Source organism: Mustela erminea, chromosome 8, assembly GCF_009829155.1.
Source record: "Mustela erminea isolate mMusErm1 chromosome 8, mMusErm1.Pri, whole genome shotgun sequence".
NCBI classification, from domain to species: Eukaryota; Metazoa; Chordata; class Mammalia; order Carnivora; family Mustelidae; genus Mustela; species Mustela erminea.
Window position 1 is genome coordinate 40,836,809 of NC_045621.1, and position 23,806 is coordinate 40,860,614.

The 23,806-nt window shown below is 43.7% G+C and overlaps 1 protein-coding gene across 1 annotated transcript in view; it reads left to right on the top strand.

The window, feature by feature from the left end:
- Positions 1–3,375: 3,375 nt before the first annotated feature.
- The window catches only part of TRPM8 (transient receptor potential cation channel subfamily M member 8), a 78,675-nt gene continuing 58,244 nt past the window's right edge, over positions 3,376–23,806 (top strand). Inside the window, exons 1-5 of the mRNA XM_032355506.1 lie at positions 3,376–3,492; positions 7,613–7,686; positions 13,814–13,970; positions 14,679–14,856; positions 17,789–17,961. Coding sequence (XP_032211397.1) covers positions 3,376–3,492; positions 7,613–7,686; positions 13,814–13,970; positions 14,679–14,856; positions 17,789–17,961 — 699 coding nt within the window. The remainder of the gene's footprint in view (positions 3,493–7,612; positions 7,687–13,813; positions 13,971–14,678; positions 14,857–17,788; positions 17,962–23,806) is intronic.

Consider the following 23,806-nt stretch of genomic DNA (forward strand, 5'->3'; position numbering starts at 1 on the left):
CAGAACCCAACAAATTAGCTGATGGCCTCTCCTCCCATTTGCTCCTGTGGAGGGGAGGTCTATACCGGTTTTCTACACTGGTTATCTACATGCTCTCTCAATCCCCCAATGCAGAAACCCTGTTACCATGGTCACTGGTTATCTTCCCCTTGCCCAGCCTCTCGATGCTTATCCTGTTTATTGAGTCTATTTTCCAGATTACATGAGCAAAGTAGTCAATTTTGGTAAATATAAAAAGTAGAAAAAAGAAAATAATTGCTCACTATCCTACCCCCTACGTTAGCAGATAGTGGTTAGCATTTTGGTGTATTTACTGCTTGGTGCCTTCTACACATTATCCATGAGGCACTTAACCATCTGTCCTGCTGGAGCTGCCTTTCCCGTGGGCTCCGAGCCACCTTTATAAGGAACTGAGAGGGGGAAGGACCCACTGAAGGTTCATAGCTTAGTGCTTCACCCAAGGCCCTGTCTGTGAAGCCAGAGCTCTAAATTGCCAGGATTCCCTGCTTTCTGCTTTTTCTTTTCCTACTTGCAATAAATCATTATAATTTCTTCATGCCATTGAATTATACCCCCTTCATGGCCCCATCCTTTTATTTCTTTTGGGTGAAATGTTCTATTAATGGAAATTGAGGTTGTTTCTAATGGTCCCTATTACAAATAACTCAGCAATGAATAGCTTTTCAGTACAACTTTTTTGTGTTACTATTTCTTTTGTCTAGGGTCCCCAAAGCCAGTGCACCTCATCAACAATATTTAAGTCCCTTGCTATACCATTGCCCAGTTGCACTGCAGGTAGTGAAATGGTTTCCACACCACTCAGTCATCTGGAAGCCTCTGTCTCATTTCCCTCTTCCCAACATCAGATACTCTCATCTGAAAATACCTCCTCTCAGTGTATCATTGTTGTTGGGCTTTAATGATAAGGGAGGCTTAGTCTGTTTTCAAGTTTACTTGTGATCTGTGTTTTCTCTAAGGTGGGTTGGGATTTTAGCCCTTAACCTAGTTTTCTACCAGGTTTTGTATTATTCTGCCTGGTGGTGTGACTTTGTTACTTTTTCTTAGCCTAGGATGTATCCATTGGTTTCTCCCTAGTGTGATTTTCTTTTTCATTAAAGATTAATTCATTCACTTGAGAGAGAGAGACAGAGCATATGAGGGGAGCTGCAGAGGGAGAGGGAGAGAAAGCATCCTCAAGCAGACTCCCTGCTGAGTGCAGAGTGCAATGTGAGGCTGGATCCTGGGACCCCGAGATCATGATCTGAGCCGCAGCCAAGTCGATCGCCCAGCTGACTGAGCTACCTAGATGCCCTGGGGTGTGACTTTCACTCCTTCCTCCCCTACTGGCTATGGTCCCATCTGATTTACCTGCACTTTCCCAAAGTTCCCCAGGAAGGGGAACTGTGGGTCTCCTTTCACTCTCTGGGCCCTCTCCCTTGGAGTCTTCTGACCTTTACCCATGGTCCTCGGTTATCTGTCCCTTCCCCTAATGCCCCAGCTGCTCTCCACCCATGCCTTAACTCCTGACCATGTTCAGGGGACGGGTGAATGCCTTGAGCCCCTGGGATGTGAGATGTCCTAAAGAAGGACCAAACTCATAATCCACCAACCTGAGCTGGGCTCAGGAAGGCAGCTGGAAACAAATGTCTGATGCAGGCATTTGATGAGCCAGAACAGGGCAGCTCACTGCCTGTCTCACGCAACTTGCCCATTTCTTGTTTGAAGTGTGACTGAAAAGCAAAAATACACCTTTTCCCATTGCAACGAAAAAAGCAGTTTTTCATTGTGAGGCAAATGAAATCTTTTCCTGACCGTTGGTGCCCTACTTAGAAGCAATTTGCTGTATGGGGATCACAGTAAATACCTTGCAGGATTGATCTGTGGTTTTACAATAATGTATGTAAAGTACCAATTAATACTCAGAGCCTCTTTTTGAAATGTCTGGGGAGAGAAGTAAAAGCACTCGTCATTTTAAACAGCCTGGACTGCTGCTCTGAGTGGGTTTCAAAAAAGGTTCCAGACTCTGTGGTATGGGAGAGTTTTGAGGCTGCCTGGGGTGGGGGCAGTTGAGACATAGAAGTCAGACCCACAGGCTGAGGTTCGGAACCTGTGGCGGAGTGGCTGGTCGAGGCCTTTCCACATCCAGGGGTTCTGGAAGGTGATGTGGAAGCAGTTTAAAAGCTGGAGGAGGACTTAGGGTTTGGGAAAGGGTGTGTTGTTTACTCATTTAAATTATTCACTCAGTAAATATTTGTACAGATCTACTCTGCACACCTTGCCAGGTCTTGGGACCTGGTGCTGAACAAGAGAGATCTGGTCCACCCACCCAGAGATCTGGTGGAGGGTGGAGGTCACAGGGACATGCCCCCACCTGGGGGTCACAGAGCACCTCCCCAGAGAAGTGGCACACACATGAGGCCCAGAGGATGAGAAGAAGATGAATAGACAGGGGGTCTGGGGAAGAGGGTTCCAGACAGAGGGTGTGACCCCAGGGGCCACTGGAGAGGCTGGCAAGGGAGAAGGAGGGGGGTCTGGCTCTTGTATGTGCTGTGACTGGAGGGCTGTCACGAGTCGCTGAGGAAGCTTGGTACTGGAAGAGGAGACTCAGGGAGACTGGGAAGGATAATGCTTTCATCCTAGAAACGTCATGTCTAGTATGTCTGCCAGATGACACAGGCACATGGACGGAGTAGCCATTGGTGCTTTTTGTCTGCAGCCCAGGCTGAGGGTCAGAGGGCACCCTTGCAGGTTGAGATGGGAGGGTCTGGGCATCAGGAGAGCAGGGGCGGCCTGGGAAGCCACCCTGTCATGGCTGAGGCTTCTGTGTGTCCTGGGCTAATGGCCTGCTGCCAGGCCTGAGAGGGAATGGCGAGGTGTCCTTGGGGTCCAAGGGTCAGCTCCCAGTCTCAGGGTGACCTGGACACCCAGGCCCTCAGCCCCTGCCACCATGGGATGGATCAGGGCCAGGATCCTTCTCAGAGTCCGGCCCCTTCCTCTAGATGTCACAAGTCGTTGTTAGGGTTTGCTCTTTATGTTCCCTTGACTCCAAACCCCTTAAGTTGGAAGTAGCTATTGTGAAACTCCCAAGTGTGGTGGTCTACAGTGTGGACCCTGCCCCAGAGAGGGGCATCTGGGCAGGGTGTGGGGGGTGTGGGCAGACCTGTGCTGTAAGGACCAGAACTTTAGCAGGTCCTGGAGGATGCGGGGAGGATGAGGCCACAAGAGCAGGGCAGGGGTGCTGTTACTGGTGGGCGTCCTGGGGTGGAGCAGGAGGTGGTAGAGACAGAGAGCATTGAGACAAGGCTGTCTGTGGAGCCCTTTTACTGTTTGCAACTCAAACTAACCCCCTGTCCCGCCCCATTCTCCACAGACAAGATGTCCTTCGAGGGGGCCAGGCTCAGCATGAGGAACAGAAGGAATGGCACGCTGGACAGCACCCGGACGCTGTACTCCAGCATGTCTCGGAGCACCGACGTGTCCTACAGCGAAAGCGTGAGTCCCCAGCAGCGGTGCCGTCATGTCGGAAGGCAGTGCTCTGCCTGTGATGTTATTTGGGGATGCGCACTGTTTCTTTAAAAAGATCGTACCTCAAAGTGTAGTGTTTTGTTCTGTGGCTTGTTTTGGTCACATAAGGAAGCATATTCTCTTCTGTGTTGTTTTTCCAGTATCCTTATTTTAAACGTTGTAGCCTTAAGACATTGTTACATGATGTGTTTATTAACAGGCATTCAGGCAGTTTACAATACTGAGCTGTTCACACTGGTTAATGCTTAGTGCTTGGTGTTCTTTCACACTGGTTAATGCTTAGTGCTTGGTGTTCTTGCTTCGGGTTCGGCTGGTTCACCGCAAATGATTCTCGAATCTAAGTCCTTCTCTTCAGCTCTGTGGCTGGGTCTCAGTTTGGGTCCTCATTTGTTCTTGCAACAGCTTCTAATTGTTCTCCTGGGCACCTGTGTGTCCTGTTCCAAGACAGCAACTACGCTGCCCTGCAGATGAGGGGAACCGCCAGCGATGCTTCCTGGGGGCCAGCAGGGGCCCTCTTCTTCCTGTGACCAGACTCTGTGGGGTGGGAGAGTTTTGAGGCTGCCTGGTAGGGGAGCATCTCCCCATTCCTGTCTGCTATGTTGTTGCTCAGGCACGTCCCACTGGCTTCGTGCCCATCCTGCGGGCAGATCCAATATGCTCGCTTGTTAGGATATAAAGACAGCATTCTAGTCTGATATCAAGGCCCCCCTCGTCTGTGGTGTTGGAAGTCAGAACAGTAGCTCCCTGTGGGGTGAGGAGGGAGGAGGGTTTGGGAGGGGTGCTGGGCATGTCAGTGTCTAGGTCTGACTGGTGGTTACAGGGGGCTGGGTTTGTGATCTGTTGGTGAGCTCTAACACAACAAACGAGGGGCAAGCGGCCCCCGCATACTGCGTATGCAGGCAGCACTGGTTCTCAGGTGCTGCTCCAGCATGAGCCCACCCCCAACACAGAATGCCTCCTTGGATTTTACACCTGGTCTCACCTTAGCCCTGGCCCTGCAGGAAACAAATGAAGGGCAAAGACAGTGGGGCCTCTCCTCCAGCCTCAAGCAAGAGGCCTCCCTGAAGACAGGAAAGGCCTTTTCCCCATTTTGCTCTTGGACTTGGGCTGTGATGCCTCTGGGAGATGGACAAGGGCTGACTTTCCCTTGCCATTCTCCATGGCTCCCAGAGGATTTCTGGATGGATTTCCTGCTCACATCCTCAGAGGTGCTGGCGGCTCCCCCGGCTAGAACTGAGACCACCCAAGGATACCTCATTTCCAAGGGGTCCTGTTTGCAGCCACCCGCCTCCCCCAACCCCCTGTGAACACACAACTCTGCAAAGTGCATTTTCAGAGGGAATTTTTAGCTACAAAGCAGTGTTTGCACCACCGCTCGTCTGTGATCATTGACTCCGCAGGACTATACAGCTGTAGAGTCCTGTTCATTTAGTTATTAAGTAGACTTAAAATTAGTTAAGATGTTAGAAAATATTATCAGGGAGAAAAGGCATCACAGGCTTTGAGATTTTTGCCTTCAGATGAGTATAGGAATTGTGGTTGTTTTCCACTTTTTTATTGTCTGTGGAAGAGAATGTTCAAGTGTCAATTTCCAGCTTAAGGAGGAGTAATAAAAATACTTTTGCACCTACCACCAGCTTAAGGACAGGATAGGACAGACAACCGAATGGGAAAATGACAAAAGGCATGAGCATGCATTGAATAAAAGAGGACACAAAAGGGGAGCCTGGGTATCTCAGTGTGTTAAACCGCTGCCTTCAGCTCAGGTCATGATCTCAGGGTCCTGGGATCGAGTCCCGCATCGGGCTTTCTGCTCGGCAGGGAGCCTGCTTCCCTTCCTCTCTCTCAGCCTGCCTCTCTGCCTACTTGTGATCTCTGTCTGTCAAATAAATAAATAAAATCTTAAAAAAAAAAAAAAAGAGGACACAAAAATAACCATAAATGTGTGAAGAATGGCTCAGCCTCTCTATCAGCAGCAAGACTTTGGAAGGCCCCACGTGCCCCCCCCTCCCCCCCGCCGTGCCATCCTCTCTCTCCTGCCAGAGGTCACTGAGAGCCTGCATTCTGTGTTACTGTGTTTATAAGTTTATTATTTGAATATATATATAAATATATATCCCTAAACAATATATCATTTGTTTTTTAAAGATTTTATATATTTATTTGAGAGAGAGAGAGAGAAAGAATGAGCAGGGGGGAGGAGCAGAAGGAGAGGGAGAAGCAGGCTCCCTGCTGAGCAGAGAGCCCGATGTGGGGCTCCATCCCAGGACCCTGGGATCATGACCTGAGCCGAAGGCCGAGGCTTCACTGACAGACCCCCCCCAGGTGTCCCCCTATTGCTTAGTTTTATCTGGTTTTGGTATACATGGATGTCTACACGTATTCTTTGGGGAGTTTTTTTGTTGGTGGTGATCATTACGTTTTTGAAATTTGTCCGTGTGGAGAGATGAAGCAACTGCTGGCCTGTTTCATTCCTGTTCAGTGCTCTGTCCTGTGCATGTCTGTCCAGCCTGAGGGGAATGTCTGGGTTTTAGGGCTTTGCTGTTAGGAGCAATGCCATGTGAACGTTTTGGGGGGTGTGAGGTGGGGTTCGCTGGGAAATGTTCTGAGGGTGAAGTCGGGTGGGTGAAGGTAGACACCTCACCCTCATGGGGTCTGGGTTTAAGACGCAGGATCTATGGGATAACTTTAGTTTGAAGGGTCAGGAAGAGGAGGCATGCGGTCCCTGCTTCTCTGATGTCTCAGAATGTAGGGTGGTGGGCACCAGGGGGCAGATTGCCTCATGCACTGTGGACTTCATTCTTAGAGACTGCCTGCCGCCTGTTTTTCTGGGGCAGGGCCGGTGGCAGCCTTGCTGCCAAGGATGTGGGGGTCAAGGCTGGCTTTGGTGCCAGCGGCTTGACTTAGGGGGCCAAACCTCTATGAAGTTGTTGGAAAAGTCAGCGCCCTGAGGGAAGGGGGTTTGGACAGCCAGCCCTACTTCCCCAGGGCAAGAATCCCGGTAGGGCTGACAACCCATGGCCAGGCATTCTGAGCTTGTTGGCTGTTCACAGGACAAACCTACCTCTCTCTCCCCAGGGCATGATTTGTAGGGGGATAACTTTGCTGGACATGGTAAATAATTTTCCGGAGTATTTGTACCAGTTTACTTACCCACCCATAGGGAGCACGAGGCCCCATGGTGTCATATCTGGCGTCAGCTGCCTTTTTGATTTTCTCCACCTGGTGGGTGTGCCATGGGAAGTCGCTGTGGTTTTCCTTCACACTTGCTTCATTAATAGGGAGGCTGAGCCTCTCTTCACATATTTATGGGTTAATTTTATGTCCTCTTTTATTCGATGCATGCTCATGCTTTTTGTCCTTTTCCCCTTCAGTTGTCTGTCTTATTGTTGGTGATTTCAAGTGGTTGAGATAGTCTATCAATCCTGTGATGATTAATGTGTATTAATCTTGAGGAGTATAAAACTACACTTGAGGAGTGTAGTTTTTTCAATGCATTTGCAATTATAGTCTCCCGCTTGAGGAATATATATTTTTTCAATGTATTCTTCATTTCTTTCCATATAGTTTACTTTTGCATCTGAAGGGAAGACTTTGATGTATAGAAACTTGTGGTTGTTTATCAGAATGAGGTCCTGGATATGCCTTATGACCTTCTCCATGGGGGAGTAAACACAACTCTTGAAGGAGTCTTTGGAATATGTCTTCTTTTGAAAAGCAAGTGTAAGAGGAAAGAGAATCTGCTTTGATACATTATTTATGCTACACTCTCAACAAACGCTTACATTCCCTTGGTAATCCTAGGGACGGAAAAACATGATTTGTATGTGTATCATGACATTTATTACAAGATAACGCCAAGTTAACTTGTATAAAAATTTGCATTTAGTTATAAAAATTTAAATGTATGCCTCTTTTAAAAAAACTGTGTGGTACTCTAAAAGCATGAGCGGATGCTGGGTGCTATGAATATGTGGTAAATTCTTGAAACCTTTGAAGTAGGTGTAGATCATATTTAGTATTCATTAATGACAGCAGTGTGTGAGAATAAATTAGTGATATGCTGTCCAATGTTCTTTCTCCAAAGGACTTGGTGAATTTTATTCAAGCAAATTTTAAGAAACGGGAATGTGTCTTCTTTACCAAAGATTCCAAGGCCACGTAAGCAACAATTTTCCCTCCGTTTTTGCTTCCATGTTGGAAAATAAATTATTAACAACCATTTCAACAGACGAACGAATGTTCAGTAGTTCATTATTAAAGTTGTTTTCATCTTGCAATTCCCAGAAATGGTTTGTGAGCAGGAAGAATTTGGCAAGTAGCTTGAACTTGGTCCCTAGGGCGAGTCCCTAGAGCAGTATCATTTCGTTTTGTATTTTTAACTTTGGTAATATTTGGTAGAGTCTCCAAGAGAGGCTGTTGCCCCCTTTGGTGTTTCCATGAGCCTGGGAGCCCACCAGAGTAGCCACAGCAATGAAGGTTGTTGTGCTCTAGTGGTTGGCAGATGGCCCCAAGCAGGAACATGTGTGGCAATCTGGCTTCTCTTTAGGCTGTTGACCTTTGGCCTTCCCATCCAATCGGGTGTTCATCCACTCTGAGTCTCAAGTGTTTTGGAGCATCAACATGGGGTTTCAAAAGCCATGGGGAGCATCCCCCTGCAGCTGTAAATGCAGGCGGTACTTGATGAATGTTAGCTAATGAGTGACTGAGTTATTGGCCCAACTGCTGATCTTTCCCGTCGAAGATGTGCCTGGACCCAAAGAGATAATTTTAGTGTTACCTCCCTCTCATCCTGTCCCTTTGCCTTTCCTCTGTTGCCTGGGGCTGAGAGAAGAAAGAATCTAGCTATTCATTGGTTAGATAGTTGCTGCTGTAGTTTATAATTACATCACCGACCTTCTGCTGAGCAGAGGCAGCCAACAGAGGAAGGATGTAAGAACAAGCAAGAGGAGGTGTGTTCGAACCAGCCCTGGGTCCCACCTTGGCTTGGCTGCCAGCTCATTGCATGATCTTGAACCAGTTATGCTTTTTTTCTGAACAGAATTCTCTGATGCTAAAATGCTAGCAAAGTATACCTAACGGGTTGTGGTAAGGATTCAATGAAGTAACACCAAAATACCTACCATAGTGCCTCAGAGCACAAAAAGGTCTTAATAAATGTGTTTTCTTGCTTTGTGTGAATTAGAACATGAACATCAGAAAAGCTAAGAATCTCTGTTTTGTCACTGGTGTAAACTTACTCATCATGACTCCTTTTGATAGAGTATAAACTTCATGAGTCAACTATTTATTCCCTCAATGGTTTCAATGAAAGACTTTGCTGTTAATCTATTGGTTGACTGGTAGAAAATACAGTTTATTCATTCATTCACTCAAGAAATATTTATTGAACATCTACTATGTCATGGGGACTTATATACTTAATTGTTAATTCTACAACCAGCCCCCTTTGAAGGTAGCTGCTCTTTAAAAAAAAAAAAGAAAGTTTATTTATTTATTTATTTGAGAGAGAGAAAGTGAGAGAGAGAGAGAGCCAGAGCGAGAGAGAGTGAGCACATTAGTTGGGGGAGGGGCAGAAGGAGAGGGAGAAGCAGACTCCCTACTGAAGAGGGAGCCTGATGTGGGGCTTGATCCCAGGACCCTGAGATCATGATCTGGGTCAAAGGTAGACACTTAACCAATCGAGCCACCCAGGTGCCCCAAGGTAGCTGTTCTTATCATTGACAGTCAAGGCATGTGAGCCCCAACAGTTCAGTATTTTACTGGTCACACTGCCAGTGGGAGATGGATGAGGGACTGGACTCAGGTTTTTGGATTCCCAGCTTGTGTGCTCTTTTTGTCTCCTGACCCTATACTTTCTAAGAATGGGACTGCCTCAGGCATATTGTATTCATCAGCAATTTCTTAGGTGCAGAAATCAGTCTAATTGGTTTAAGTGAAAGGGTTAGTAATGGGAACTTTTGGCTGAAAAGCATAACCAGAGCCAGGGCAGTGGCATAGAGACTCTGTCTCTTCCCACTTGTTGTTTCTGCTGTCCTCTGGGTGGGCAGGCTCTTCATAATTGGTGGCAAAGTGGCTACTATATCTGACATGTTACCAGTGGCGGGGGGAAGAGGGCCTCATTCTTAGCAAATCCTCCAAAAATTCTGGACGGATGTTCATGGTTCTCCTTGGCCTTAGTTGGGCTATGTGCCTACATTTAAACTTGTCCCTGGAGTAGGGAATAAGATATGCTGATTGGCCAGACGTGGGTATTATGTCCACATGGAACCCATGTGGAAAGGAAGGATGCCTCAAAGGAAAATCAGGGTGTTCCTGCTAGCCAAACAGGAAATGGATGCAAGGTAGGGAAACCTATAGCTGTCCACCTTAGAGGGCTTGGTTACAGCCTGAGTCTGGCCCAAAACAAAGGGAGATGTGGTGAACAACCCCCATCTTGAACAACACAAGCAGAAGACAGGAATGCCTCAGGGTCTTCTGGTTCCCTTTTAGAAGGGCACAAGGTTGTAGACCAGGGCCAAGACTCTGTACTCTTTGAACTTCCCCGTATTTATTGCTATTATCTCTCCATAGGTGATAGGAATACTCTGTGTCATCCAAATTTCCTATTGGACAAGGACATCAAATGAAGTGACTATTAATATTGATACCCCCAACTTGCTTGCTTGCCGCACAAGCTGACATAGGTTGTCTGAGTCTCCCCAGAGAATCCCTGTGGTTGCTCATATGTGCTATGTGCAGACTGCTCAAGTTTCTCAGCTCTACCCCTTGTGGATGTCTATTTCTTGAGTAGTTACTGGAGGGTGATGCCCAACCACTGCCCCATCTGGTGAAGGCCTCTGAAACATTGCTGTCTGGCTCAGGGGCTGCGTCCCGGCACTTCTGAGGCTGTAAGCCCCTGGTCTGGGTTTGCTCTCTTCTCTTCTCTCTGCCTTGGCCATGCTGCACTCTAGATAGAAATAGAGAGGACTCTACTTTCTTTATAGCTGCTCTATGCAATGGAACTTTCAGCCATGATGGAAATATCCTATATCTGCACTGTTCAATATGATAGTCACTAGCCACAGGGGGCTTTTGAGCATGTGAAATGTGGCTAGTACAATCAAGGACTTGAATTTATGTAATTTTAATTTTAACTACTTTAAACATAAAATTACATTGCTACATGAGACTAAAGGCTGCCTTAAAAGTCTTTAGTGAGAACAGGTGAGGCAGAGACTTCTCTTCCCCATCCTGCAATGAACTTTTGTGGGTGTGGACAGACCCTTGTGGGTAGCAAGATGGTAAAAGCTAAAGAGAGAGAAGAGGAAGCCAACTTGGGCCCTAGTGGGGAGGACTCTGAGACTACTGGGGAGCAACCTTGGCTCTGTAATAGAGCTGAGTAAGTACCCCAAGTAAGGGACTGAGTAAAAGAAAGGACTGAGGAAGTTGAAATCAATTCTGGTTGTCTTTCTTTTCTTGGCTAAACTGCATGATGCCCCCAAACCTGTGCCAGAAAAGGGGCGAGATGACTGCTGAAGGCGGGATTTTGGATCCAGGCTTTACCTCCGTTTTTATAACCCTGGAAAATACTAGAAGTCTGACATATATTTTGAACACAGATAATTTCCATACTCTATAGTAATTAAGACTTTGAGTTACAAGGAACTCAAGCTAGCTTAATCTACAAGGGCTGACTTACTATAAGAAATAGTAATGCCACCCAGAACCCAGGAAAAACCTTGTCTCAATCCAGCGGTATAGATGGGATTGTAGAGCAGCAACAGGCTCACTGTGGTCCATGTTACACATGTACTCTCCAGCAGGAACCCACACTAATGTATCATTCACAACCTCACCCTTAGGAGGGTGACCTGCTTACGAGGATTCCTGCCATGGTGTACTTGTTCCTCACCGTATAAGGTCTTCGCTGGTTACCCTGGGCTTCCAGCACTTCAAAAAGATCTCTGTTAGCAGAGTAACTCATTTCACATAACACAGTTGAGGCCAATTGCTTCCAGGTAGTAGAATCTTGGTTACCAATAGAATCTGCCTCCTTCTGGAGCAATCATAAAACCTCCTCCTCAAACTATTTTTTTCTCCATTGTATTTTTAGAACCTGTCATACCACTATTATCATTTGGTAAAATGAAAATGTGATCTACTGCCATAGAGTGCTTTTAGAATTAATTCTATATTTTCCATCTGTCAAATAAGCTCATCAGTGAAGAAGACCTTGAGAATATAGCCCTTCCCATGACAGCTATATATGCTTAAGTCCACCTTCCAGAAGGCACAACAAACAAACAAAAAAAAACTTTACAAAAATCACTGAGGAATGATGAGTATTCTAACTATTTACATGATGACTAATCAATGTATTCATTCACTCATTTATGCCTTCATCATTTGGAAGATATTAGCCAAATGCCCTTATGCTAAGAACAGAGAATAGAAGATAAACAGAGTCTAGTTAGAAGCAAACCCTAACAGAATTTCTCAGCTTGTTTACGTTTATTTGACCTAGCCTGCACAGGGAATCTTTGCTTCAGAGTCGCCACATATAGTTGCCTAGGCTGTGCACTGCACAGGTGTGTTAGTGTCACAGGCCTATGTCTGCCAGAGGGAGCATCTTTTTAGGGTGACTACATACTTTATTTTGAGACTTGGACCACTGACAAGCATGATGAGGCTCTGACCCTACTAGGCCTTGAGCAGCAGATATAAACTGGGATTGTTCTGGGCAGATGAGGACCTTTGGTCATGCATGCTGTTCTGCTTCCCCACAGGCCATGGCTCCCTTGAATTCTTTGCACCTTCTGACTCTTGTCCAAAGACTAATGGGAGAGACAATAGGGGGAGCCAAGTGGGTGGGGCAGGCAGAAAGAAACTGGGAAAAGGGAGAGCTGCTTTGGCCACACTGACTTTTTTTTTTTTTTTTATATTAAAGATTTTATTTATTTACTTGACAGAGAGATCACAAGTAGGTAGGGAGGCAGGCAAAGAGAGGGGGAGAAGCAGGCTCCCTGCCGAGCAGAGACCCCCCCCCCCCCAATGCAGGGCTAAATCCCAGGACCCTGAGGTCATGACCTGAGCCAAAGGCAGAGGCTTAACCCACTGAACAACCCAGGCAACCTGGCCACACTGACAATTTTGTTGTGGTTCCTCTTCCTCTCTTTGGAGACATGGTGATCAGGATGCAACACAGCTCTGGAAAGAGGAGCCAAGTAGCCATGACATGGATTTTTAGATTTTGTTTAAACTGCATTTTTCTTCTTTTCTGTTGCCACTGCCTCTGCTATTCCTTGATCTGTGTGTATGGCAACAGCACAACCCAAAATCACTTGCTGGAGGGTGTGCTATTGTTTCCAACCCTCTCAGTAACCCTGGGAGGACTGGGGCTGTGCTGGAGAAAAGGAGGGGTTGGCTTCTTCTGTACTAAACTGGTGTTAGAACATATATATATATGTTATATATAACATACATAATAGGTGTTATACCAACTGTTCCCGAGAGGTCCCCCAAACTGGAGAGCAGGGGTCCCATCCAGTTAATTGCTGGGTGTGGTGGGTTCAGCCCAGGCCTGCCTCAGAACAGATTTTCAATCCTTTCCCTCTTAACTGCCTATCTTTTCATCCTCCTCCGATTTTGTAAATGCACACGTGTCCCTGAACAAACACATATATTTTAGTTCTGTGGCACTCTACATGGGGAGAAATAGTGTTTATTTATTGCAGTTTGTTCTTGTCTAGCCCAATGATAGAAAGTCTCCCAAGCAGCTGACATCTAGTACAGACAGGATGGTCTCCTTAATTTCTGAATTGCTTTGGGTCCCTGCCAGGGGACCCACTGTCTCTAGTGAGTACCAGCCCTGAGAAGGAGGACTCACCTCACCTCAGGCAAGTATTACTGGCCAGACGCACCCTGGCAGGGCTGGCACTCAGGGCTCCTGCATGTTATAAACCACACGGGTAGCTACATAAAGAGTCTCCAGATTTCAAAGGCTTAATCCCATAATAACCTCAAGGCTATGTATGCAGAGACAGACTCCATGAAGGCACTTCTGTACCTCAACTCTCAATACAGAGCCAGCTTTTTGGTGCATGCACAATAGACAACAGGGATAAAACAGCAAGATAGCTTTTAAACAATCCACTGAGATGATGACTGTAGTCTGAAAATAGGATTTGATGGCCAGATCTCTGTGTTTATTTAAGCTAATAACATGTAGTTTATTCTAAAAATGTGATGAATGACTCAAGTAGGCTTAATGAAACCAGTTCTTTCTTGTCAATATCATCCTGCTCAGGGACAATGTGTGCAAGTGTGGCTATGCCCAGAGCCAGCATATAGAAGGCACCCAGATCAACCCAAATGAGAAATGGAGTTACAAGAAACACACCAAGGAATTTCCGACAGATGCCTTCGGGGATATTCAGTTTGAGACTCTGGGGAAGAAAGGGAAGGTAAGCAAAGGTTATCTATTTTAGCTGATTCACACAACCTGAACTCCCTTAAGTTACCTTGAATGGGTTCACAGGATGGAGGCAGGAGATATGGGTAGTCAGTCCAAAAAGCACAAGTCAAAAAGCGGTGATTAGAATATGTACAGCTGGAAAACTCAGCTCCTGACTGGCTGCCGCCCAGAGGCTTTCCCTGAGGACACCGCCGGCATGGTGGTATCCTCAAATGCACAGGAGTCTCCGGTCTCCATGGCATCACCAGCCCTAGGCAGCTGGAAACCTGGGACTCCTCGCATCCCCAAGCCCTGTGTTTGCAGCCCTGGAAGGTGGCACACTGCTGTGTCTCTTCCCAGGGCCCCATACCCCAGAATGGGCCACAATTATCTCTTGCCTGCCCATAACTCCCCTCTCTCGGTCTTGTCTCTTGGTGTACAGTCAACACTGACGCTGGAGGGTTCCCCATCCCATCCTGTTTCTACTCTGCTTCAAACACTTCACAGGTTCTCCACCGTCTTTAGGATCAATTCTCGAGTTCTCCAGCTGGCCTGGATGGCCCGCTGGTGGCACCACCCCTCCCCAGCCTACTGTTTTCCTTCCACGTCCTCGTGGGGACCCGCGGTAGCTGCTGGCCCATACGCCTCGCTCTTCCCACAGGAGCAGGTGGTTGGGAGGACCGGTGCCCCACCCTGACACTTTCCCTCTTCCCCGCAGTATATCCGCTTGTCCTGTGACACGGACGCGGAGACCCTCTATGAGCTGCTGACCCAGCACTGGCACCTGAGAACTCCCAACCTTGTCATTTCTGTGACTGGTGGTGCCAAGAACTTCGCTCTGAAGCCGCGCATGCGCAAGATCTTCAGCCGCCTCATCTACATCGCGCAGTCCAAAGGTGCGGGCGGTCCCTGAGGGGGTGGGGACACGGCGCCGCCTCTGTCGATGCTGGGCCCCGTTGTCTTCGGGAGACGGAACTGAGTCCCCAAATGCAGTTCATGCACAGAATATAGACTCTCTAGAAGTACACGATTAATCATGATCTATTGAAAGCAAGGTCCTCGAATGGACAAGACAGGGAGCTCTGGTAGGTGGTGGTGAGGGGTTTGGGGTGGGAGGTGATGGTGAGGGGTCACAAGGTTAAATCAGCGTCAAGGTGCTTCCTTGTGGGTTCTTTTGTCTCCTTGAATCATCTAAAGTTTTCATTGTGTGGCTTCTACATATAAAATTTTACGCAGAAAATACTCTGGCAAACCATAAGGCAAATTTCATTTCTTTGCTCTTTAATTTTGAGATCACTGATGTGCCTTTGGAAATAGCGATGGTGCTTGACAGGTTGTAAGCACTAGGTAAGAGTTTGATTGAGATCAAGATGAGTAACTGTAGCTTTGTTACCTGAAATATTCACCACAGTGTTGCCTTTCTTAATTTTTTTATTATGAAATATTTCAAACCTACAGAGAAGAAAGAATCATATAAGGCACATCTTTATACCCTTCACTTAGAATCACAAATTATTAATATCTTCCCACAATTGTCTTATTACTTTCCAAAAAATAGGCACATGTTCGGATTTTAAATTTTTTATTTTTTTAAAGATTTTATTTTAATTATTTATTTGACAGAGGGAGACACAGTGAGAGAGGGAACACAAGCAGAGGGAGTGGGAGAGGGAGAAGCAGGCTCCCTGCCGAGCAGGGAGCCCACTGCAGGGAGCCCATCCTAGGACCCTAGGATCATGACCTGAGCCATAGGCAGACGCTTAACAACTGAGCCACCTAGGCACCCCCACATGTTAGGATTTTTTACTCATTTGAGAGTAAACTGCAGGCATCATGACCCTTGGCTCTAAGTATGTCGGCATGAACCTCTCAAGAACAGGGATGTTCTCTCACATAACCCAGTACAATTTTCAAACCTGAGAAAGTTAGCTAACCAGTGCTATTATCTTAAAAAAAAGTCCATATTTTATTTTTGCGGATTATTTCAATATTGTCCTTTTAAGCAAACAATAAAGTACAAAACAGAAACTCCAAAACAAAAAACACCCCCAAAACCAAAACCACCCACAAACTCCCCAAACTGAAAAGCAAACAAACAAACCACCTCCTTTTTCCCCTCCTCAGTGGACTCCATTGACTTAGCTTTTCATTCTATAGCAAACTAAAGAGCTTTTTTTCATCTTGGATTGCTCTGAAGAGTTTCTTGGTCTTTCAGGCCATTTTGAAGAATATAGGCAAATCGTTTTAGCAGATGGCTCCTTCATTGGATTTGATGTTTCCTCACGATTAGATTCAGTTTATCAAAGCCTAATATTTTAAAAATGTCTTATTAAGAATACTAGTTAACTGGCAGAACATAGGACACATGTCTTATTTTATTTTATTTTTTTTTCTTGCCCATCTTTTGTTAGATTTATTCCTGTGTATATTATTTTGTTGTTGACATCACTTTTATAAAGGTACCTTTCATTAAAAACTTTTTTTTATTGTGTTATGTTAGTCACCATGCAGTACATCATTAGTTTTTGATGTAGTGTTCCATGATTCCCTGTTTTCTTTAAACGTCAAGAATGTTCCCATTAGTTCTCCCTTTCCTGACCCATCAGAGGGAGTTGCAGTAGGAGTTTACTTTGTTTTGAAACTGACCAAGTCGGCTTCCTTACTACTAAATCCTGAACACACATTGTTCATTCAGAATACTTCTTAAATGCCTACTGTGTGTCAGGAATTGTTTTAAGTGCTGGGAATATAACAGAAAAAAAAACAAAAAAACAGACAAAAATCCCTGGCCTGAGTACTTCCAGTCAGATGAAGGGAAGGGCTGGTGCTGGATTTCAACAGTCTCGTGTCCTTTGTGTTGGCTTCACTTTCCCACACCTGGTATGAAAGGGGAACATTGACAGCTAAAATTGTCTAGAGGACAGAAACTGGGTGCCGAGGGTCTGCCATTCATGTCCTGTTAGAAATGGTTGCAGGAATCGGGGAGGACCACCCTAAGGACCACGCTGCATTTACCTCAAAATATCAGAAGGGCATTTATGTGTGAGGTGACTTACCTTGTTCCTTATCGTTGAAGACAGTAGTAAATTACAGAATGGAGACAAATAGTGAGCAAAGGGACTTTCTAATAACTGGGGGAGAGGGCCGCCTAGAGACTCTAAGAGCTAATCAAGAGCTAATCAAGACTTGCCAGTGACCATCCTCAGGCTGGATTCCTGCCTGGGTAGTACATTAGATCTGGGTGGCTTCCAACTTTAGATTCTATTATTATGCTAAATAATATTTTATAAGTATTTTCTTTACTTCATTTCTGAAAAAAAAATGTGCAAAACCCTTGACATTGTGATGATCATCAAATGTAAACCTTAAAATACCAGTGTGCAAAATTGTGTAATTATAAAGTAAAGCTACATGGTAGGCACCAGGGTCATGGGAGTCTGGGAGGAGAGTGCTGGCTTTTCATGGCAGCCCTGCCTTGACTTGCTCTCAAGCTCCAGCCTGGCATTTATTATCCATAACAGGATTTACCTGCAAGGCTGGGTAAGGATATAGATTCCCTGGCCCCACCCCCAGAGGATCTGATGATTTAGATCAAGAGTGGGGCCCAGAATTTGGATCCTTTTAAAACCAACATCTCTTAGAAATGCCTCTAGAGATTCTCTTCTCCTTCCTCTTCATAGGGTCCTCAACAAAGCCCATTGCAAGGGGTGGCTTGCAGTGCCTTGTCCTGGTGCTCACATGGTGGGGACTTCTTCAGGGGTCTGTGAGCACAGGATGGGAACCTTACTCAGAGCCAGCTGAGCATTTGCTCTCCTCCGTCTTTGACAGGCGCCTGGATTCTCACTGGAGGCACCCATTATGGCCTGATGAAGTACATTGGGGAGGTGGTGAGAGACAACACCATCAGCAGGAATTCAGAGGAGAATATCGTTGCCATTGGCATAGCAGCTTGGGGCATGGTCTCCAACAGGGACACCCTCCTCAGGAATTGTGATGCTGAGGTATGTGACAGGAAGAGGGATGGGACAGGAGGAGGTCTGTGAAGAGAAAGAACATGGCGTGGGGCTCTGGTCTGAACATTGTGGCTCTGAGATGGGGACAAGCTCATAGGGAACTTAACTTTACAAGGAGCACCTTTGGGACAGACAATTAAGAACAAGGTTGACACGGGTACCTGGGTGGTACAGTTGGTTAAGCTTCTGACTTTTGATTTTGGTTCAGGTCATGATCTCAGGGTCATGAGATTGAGCCTTGCCTCTGGCTCTTTGTCTGTCTCCCTCTCCCTCTATCCTGTGCCCCCACCCCCGGCCAATGCATTCTCTCTCTCTCTAAAAAACAATGATAACAACCTCCCCAAAATACCAGCAACAAAAACAACAAAAACCCCCCAAAACTAAAAACTCTCCCCAAAAGAACAAAAACCAACCCAACAAAAAGAGTGACACCATCAAAGAAGTCCTGCGAAAGAGTTACTAAAAGGTGTGTTTTGTTTATTAAAATTCTTCCTGACATTATTGTGTTGAAGTCAGATTCTTTATTCATTATAAACATTACTTGAGTCTGTCCCAACAGGGCTCAAGCCTTGGGCACCATATCTTTATTGCTTGGCCACACTCACAAGAATTGCTGGGAATGCTGGTTAATTTGGCTTTAAGAGAGCTATGAATAGTTTTCTCCTTAAAGTTTCCTATGAGCATATTTAGAAAGTAATCAACCCACATTTCATGGTATAAATGCAAGGTAGATACATGAGGATTTTTAGCAAGTGTAGAATTTTGAAAACAGCGCTTCTAGTGAATTGATAACCTCCTTAAACAATAGGTGATGTCTACCTAGAAGCTTTGGACCAGATGCTCAGAAATCCCAGTTTACTCTACATCTTCTTCCACCTGGGACTCTTTGGAAGTTTAGGTGGTAAATGTTCAGGATTTTTAGAATTATTCTGGTTCTTTTTACTTTCTATCTTTATTTTAGAAGATTTTATTTATTTATTTAGAGAGAGTGAGCATGCATGAGCAGGGGGAGGGGCAGAGAGAGAGGCAGAGAGAGAGTCTCAAGCATAGTCCACACGGAGCATGGAGCCAGATGCAGGGCTCAATCTCATGACCCAGAGATCATAACCTGAGCTGAAATCAAGAGTAAGATAATTAAATGACTGAGCCACCCAGGCGCTCCTGGGTCTTTAAAAAAAATTTTTTTTAAAAAAGATTTTATTCATTTACTTGATAGAGACAGATTACAAATAGGCAGAGAGGCAGGAGGAGAGAGAGAGAGGAAGCAGGCTCCCCGCTGAGCAGAGAGCCTGATGTGGGGCTTGATCTCAGGACCCTGAGATCAGGACCTGAGCTGAAGGCAGAGGCTTAAACTCACTGAGCCACCCAGGCTCCCCTTTTTAAAATTTTTTTTAAAAATGATATTACTTTTGTGCCTGGTAACATTTTTGAGGTATGTAAGGGACATAGGAGAGTATGGAGCCATTTCCAAGCATCTCCCAGGAGGCAAGGTGGGGTGGGAGGAGGAGGGCTTTGCAGAGAGAGTAGACTGGGTGTGAGGAACTTTCCTAGCTTTGTAGTCTAGAGTGAGTCTGAATTTTTATAAAAATAAACTTGTATTATTATGGGATGGATTAATTGTGCAGAGTGAATTGTAGATTTTGTTGTTGTTTCTAGATGCTCAGCCAGGGGTAGCAAAATCATCTCCCATCAAATGTCAACTTCAGGGGTCAGAATGGCCTGGGTTAGGATTCTGAGGACAGGGGCAGGCTGGGTGGGAAAGAATGTAGTGTTTATCTCTTAGCCATGTTTGTACTGGGCATTGGCTTAGTGTTGTATAATCACCATTGCCATGGGGATACATTCCATATATGAATTCATAGAGTCACAAGAACAACCCTATAAGGTAGGTACTTCCCCCTTGCTGGATTGGAATAGCAACAACAAAAGAGTTCAGTATTTCTCTGATGGCATCCTCTATCAATAAGTAAAATGTGAAATGATTATGTAAAGATTAAATGGAGAGTTCTAATCACTTGGAAATTAAGAAGAAAACAAATAAACAACATCTTGCTAAATAACTATTGGTTCAAAAATGAACTTTCAGGGCGCCTGGGTGGCTCAGTTGGTTGGACGACTGCCTTCAGCTCAGGTCTTGATCCTGGAGTTCCGGGATCGAGTCCTGCATAGGGCTTCCAGCTCCATGGGGAGTCTGCTTCTCCCTCTGACCTTCTCCTTGCTCATGCTTTCTCTCACTGTCTCTCTCTCAAATAAATAAATAAAATCTTTAAAAAAAAAGAACTTATATTTTTGAACTTTCAAAACTATAATCACAGATCACTTAGAAAAGAATGCAAATGAAAACATTATATGGCCAAAGCTGCACTCAGAGTGGGATGCATAGTCCTACAACACTTATTAGCAAAAATCAAGAAAATAATTCAATAATAATTGAATAATATCTGACATTATTTAGTCTTCACAACAATGAAGTGCTACAATGAAGTGCTCTCATTACAGAGGAGAAAACTAAGTCATAAAGAAAGTAAGAGGTTTTCTTTATTCACATGGCTTGTAAGTGCCACAGCCATGGTTCACAGTCTTTTAGCTACCACAGTGTTCAAATTAATAGGTTTGAAAATAACACCACTAACAACCCTTGAGAAGGAGGAAAATAATAATATTCCATCAGAAATAAATTAATTAGAAAGAAAAAATAGGAAGAATAGAACTCTTATTTATTCTCTGAAATAATTTTAACAATGTAAGGAATAAATAGAACTAAATCAAATAGAATAATCTAAATCAAATATAATAAAAATATTGGGAAAAATTTTACAGATGGAACATACAACTGTATGTCAATACATTTGAAAATCTCATGGAAATTTATATTTTTCTGTAAAACCATAATTTCCAAAAGATGATTCAACAAGAACTATAAAATCTGATTAAAAGAATTATCAGTGAATGAGCTTAAAGTTTAGGGAAATAAAAATCTTTACAATTGCTCTGGGCTAGATGATTTCACCCAGAAAATTTTAAAAAGTCTGTTAAGAGTTAAATTAGGGGCACCTGGGTGGCTCAGTTGTTTAGCATCTGCCTTTAGCTCAGGTCATGATCCCAGGGTCCTGGAATTGAGCCCTGCATTGGGCTCTCTGTTTGGTGGGAAAACTGCTTCTCCCTCTCCCACTCCTTCTGCTTATGTTTCCCTCTCTCATTTTATTTATTTGTCTGTCAAATAAATAAAAAAAATCTTAAAAAAAGAGTTAATTTAAAATATGGTTGTAGTCTCCAACACATATGGAAGCATGAGATCTTCATAAATTTCTGCAGAAAGATCAAATCTGTACCCTTTCTGGAAAACCATTTCAAAATTTGTATTAATCACTTCTCGGCCTTTAGGCTAAGATCAAGTGCAAAATTTGTATCAAGTGCATGAAGACTGTTCATACCATACTTATAAATATCACTAGAGAATTTAATATTTAATATTTAGACAAACACTGTTTAAAATATTTCTAATAATATCAAGAATTAACATAAGCCTAAATATCTAGTAATATCAAGAATAGAGGGATCTTTAGGTAGCTTACTGTGTAAAGAGAAAGAAATTTGTGCTAAATAATATTTGCAAAGATTTTCTGATAATATAGAAAATATTTGCAGTTTTAAGTAGAAAATTTTGAAAACAATGTAAATTAATCTATATGTCCAGGAAAGACATAAGTGCACTAAAATCTTGATGATTATCACTGAGTTGTGGAATTAAGCATGATTTTATTTTTTCTCATTCTTTTCTGTATTTTCCATGTTTCCTACAATGAGTATGTATTATTTTTAGATATTCAAATTATAACACTAGTTTTTATTCCTTTTACAAGTCTGCTCATGATACTTTGGTGAGTTAGGGTAGTCTACTAGCAAACCCATATGATTTTGTGGTCAACTTCTTTGTTTCTTTTCTGTCTTCCCTGGAAAACAGTGCTTGGTCTTTTGCACAAGTTGAACCCAGTAATTGTTCACAATAACTTTGTTGGCCATATCTTCCCATGTGGTTTCTATTCATGGCTTCGTTACAAACCCCACTACTAGTAGATGGGCTCTACCAGAACCCAGATTTAGCTGAACCAAAACAATACCAGGTACTGAAGTTTTATTCATTTGGAGTCTGTGTTACACTGTCAGAAGTATTGTTGCATTACATATACACAAAAAAAGAGCTCATGCCTCTACTATTGTTGTTATCTAAACTTTAAATCCCTTTGTCAAAGTACAACCATATATGGGTGCCTGGATGACTCTGCCTTTAAGCCTCTGCTTTCAGCTCAAGTATCAAGTGTATGAAGACTCCTGTGGTCCTGGAATCAAGCCCTGCACTGGGCTCTGTGCTCAATGGAAAGTCTTCTTCTCTCTCTCCTTCTGCCTGCTGCTCCCACTGCTTGTGCTTTCTCTCTATTGAATAAATAAAATCTTTTAAAAAAAGTACAACCACAAGGCAAAACAGCACAAAAAAATGAGTGTGAAATTTTATTGTCACACTCATTGAGTGAGGTCATATTAAAACCCAAAACTGATGCAGGAAAATTGAAATAATTTGAATATCAAGTCTTCTTCCAGTGATAGGATATATCCTTCACTTTATGCTAGTCTGTATCTTCGAGGAAAATTTTACAGTTTTTCTCACTAGGACCTACATATTTCTTCTTAATATCGTTTCTAGAGGTAATGGATTTTTGTTATTATTGTGAATGGGGTGTTTATTCAGTGTCATTTTGGAAGTGATTTTCATGAAGAAAGGATTTATTTGTTGTTTTGAATCAAATGTTTTGAACTCTTTTTTTTTTTATTCTAATAGTTTTTTAGTAGATTCGTTCGGTAGTCTGTGTTTGCAACCATATCACTGATAAATAGTGTTACTTTTAAACATAACTTTTCCATTTAATTATATCTTGCATTTTTTGCCTGGGCTAAAATGTTCAGACTAATGTTAAATAACAGTGATGATAACAGGTATCCCAATGGCATCCAAAATACCTGGTATCATAGTGGTAGGAATGAGACTAGTATTTTTACTGTAGACAGAATTTGGTGAAAGCTTCAATAACATTATTTTAAGAAGGTACCATAAGGCATCATCCTTTTATTTTTAGTTTATAATTTTTCTTTTTAAATTGAGAATGAACATTGAGTACCAAATATCTTTTCGCATCTGTTGGGTTGCTATTTTTTCCCCTTTAATCCATAATCTAATGGACAGAGCTCTGGGAAACAGTGTTACTTATTCCTTAATAAACTAATTAAACTGAATTTAAATAGCCAATATTAGGAGTTTAATATCCTCATTCATTAGAAAGCATGGTCTTTGGCTTTTCCTTTTGTGATTCTTTCCTTGTTAAGGTTTTAGAATTTGTGTCTGTAAAAGTGTAAGTGGAGTAGGAATGCTTTGTTTCAAGAAGGTTTGTAGGGCTCCTCTGTAATTGCCTGGATGCCTGTCTTGCCAATATTATCCTATCTGTCATTTCCAGGACTCTCCTGAGTAGAGCTCCTGGCTGGGTGAGGACCACTTTGAGAAGAGAACTGTAACATTTGAAATTTTTTTTCATTCTTCCTTTGTTCTGATTGAACATATATACCATTAATAGAGTCAGTAACCTTCTTCTCCTCATTGAATTTTCAACTTGACTTGTATTCTTAGAATTCAGTTTGAACATCTTTTAATGTAGCCCTAATCCTTTAAGAACTAAACACCTTTGAATGGGACACAGGGGTCCGGAGCTTCTTTGTTTATGCCCACCCCCCCAGCTATTATTTATTCTATGTCATTAAGTGTTAGGACAAAGTATCTGTTTAA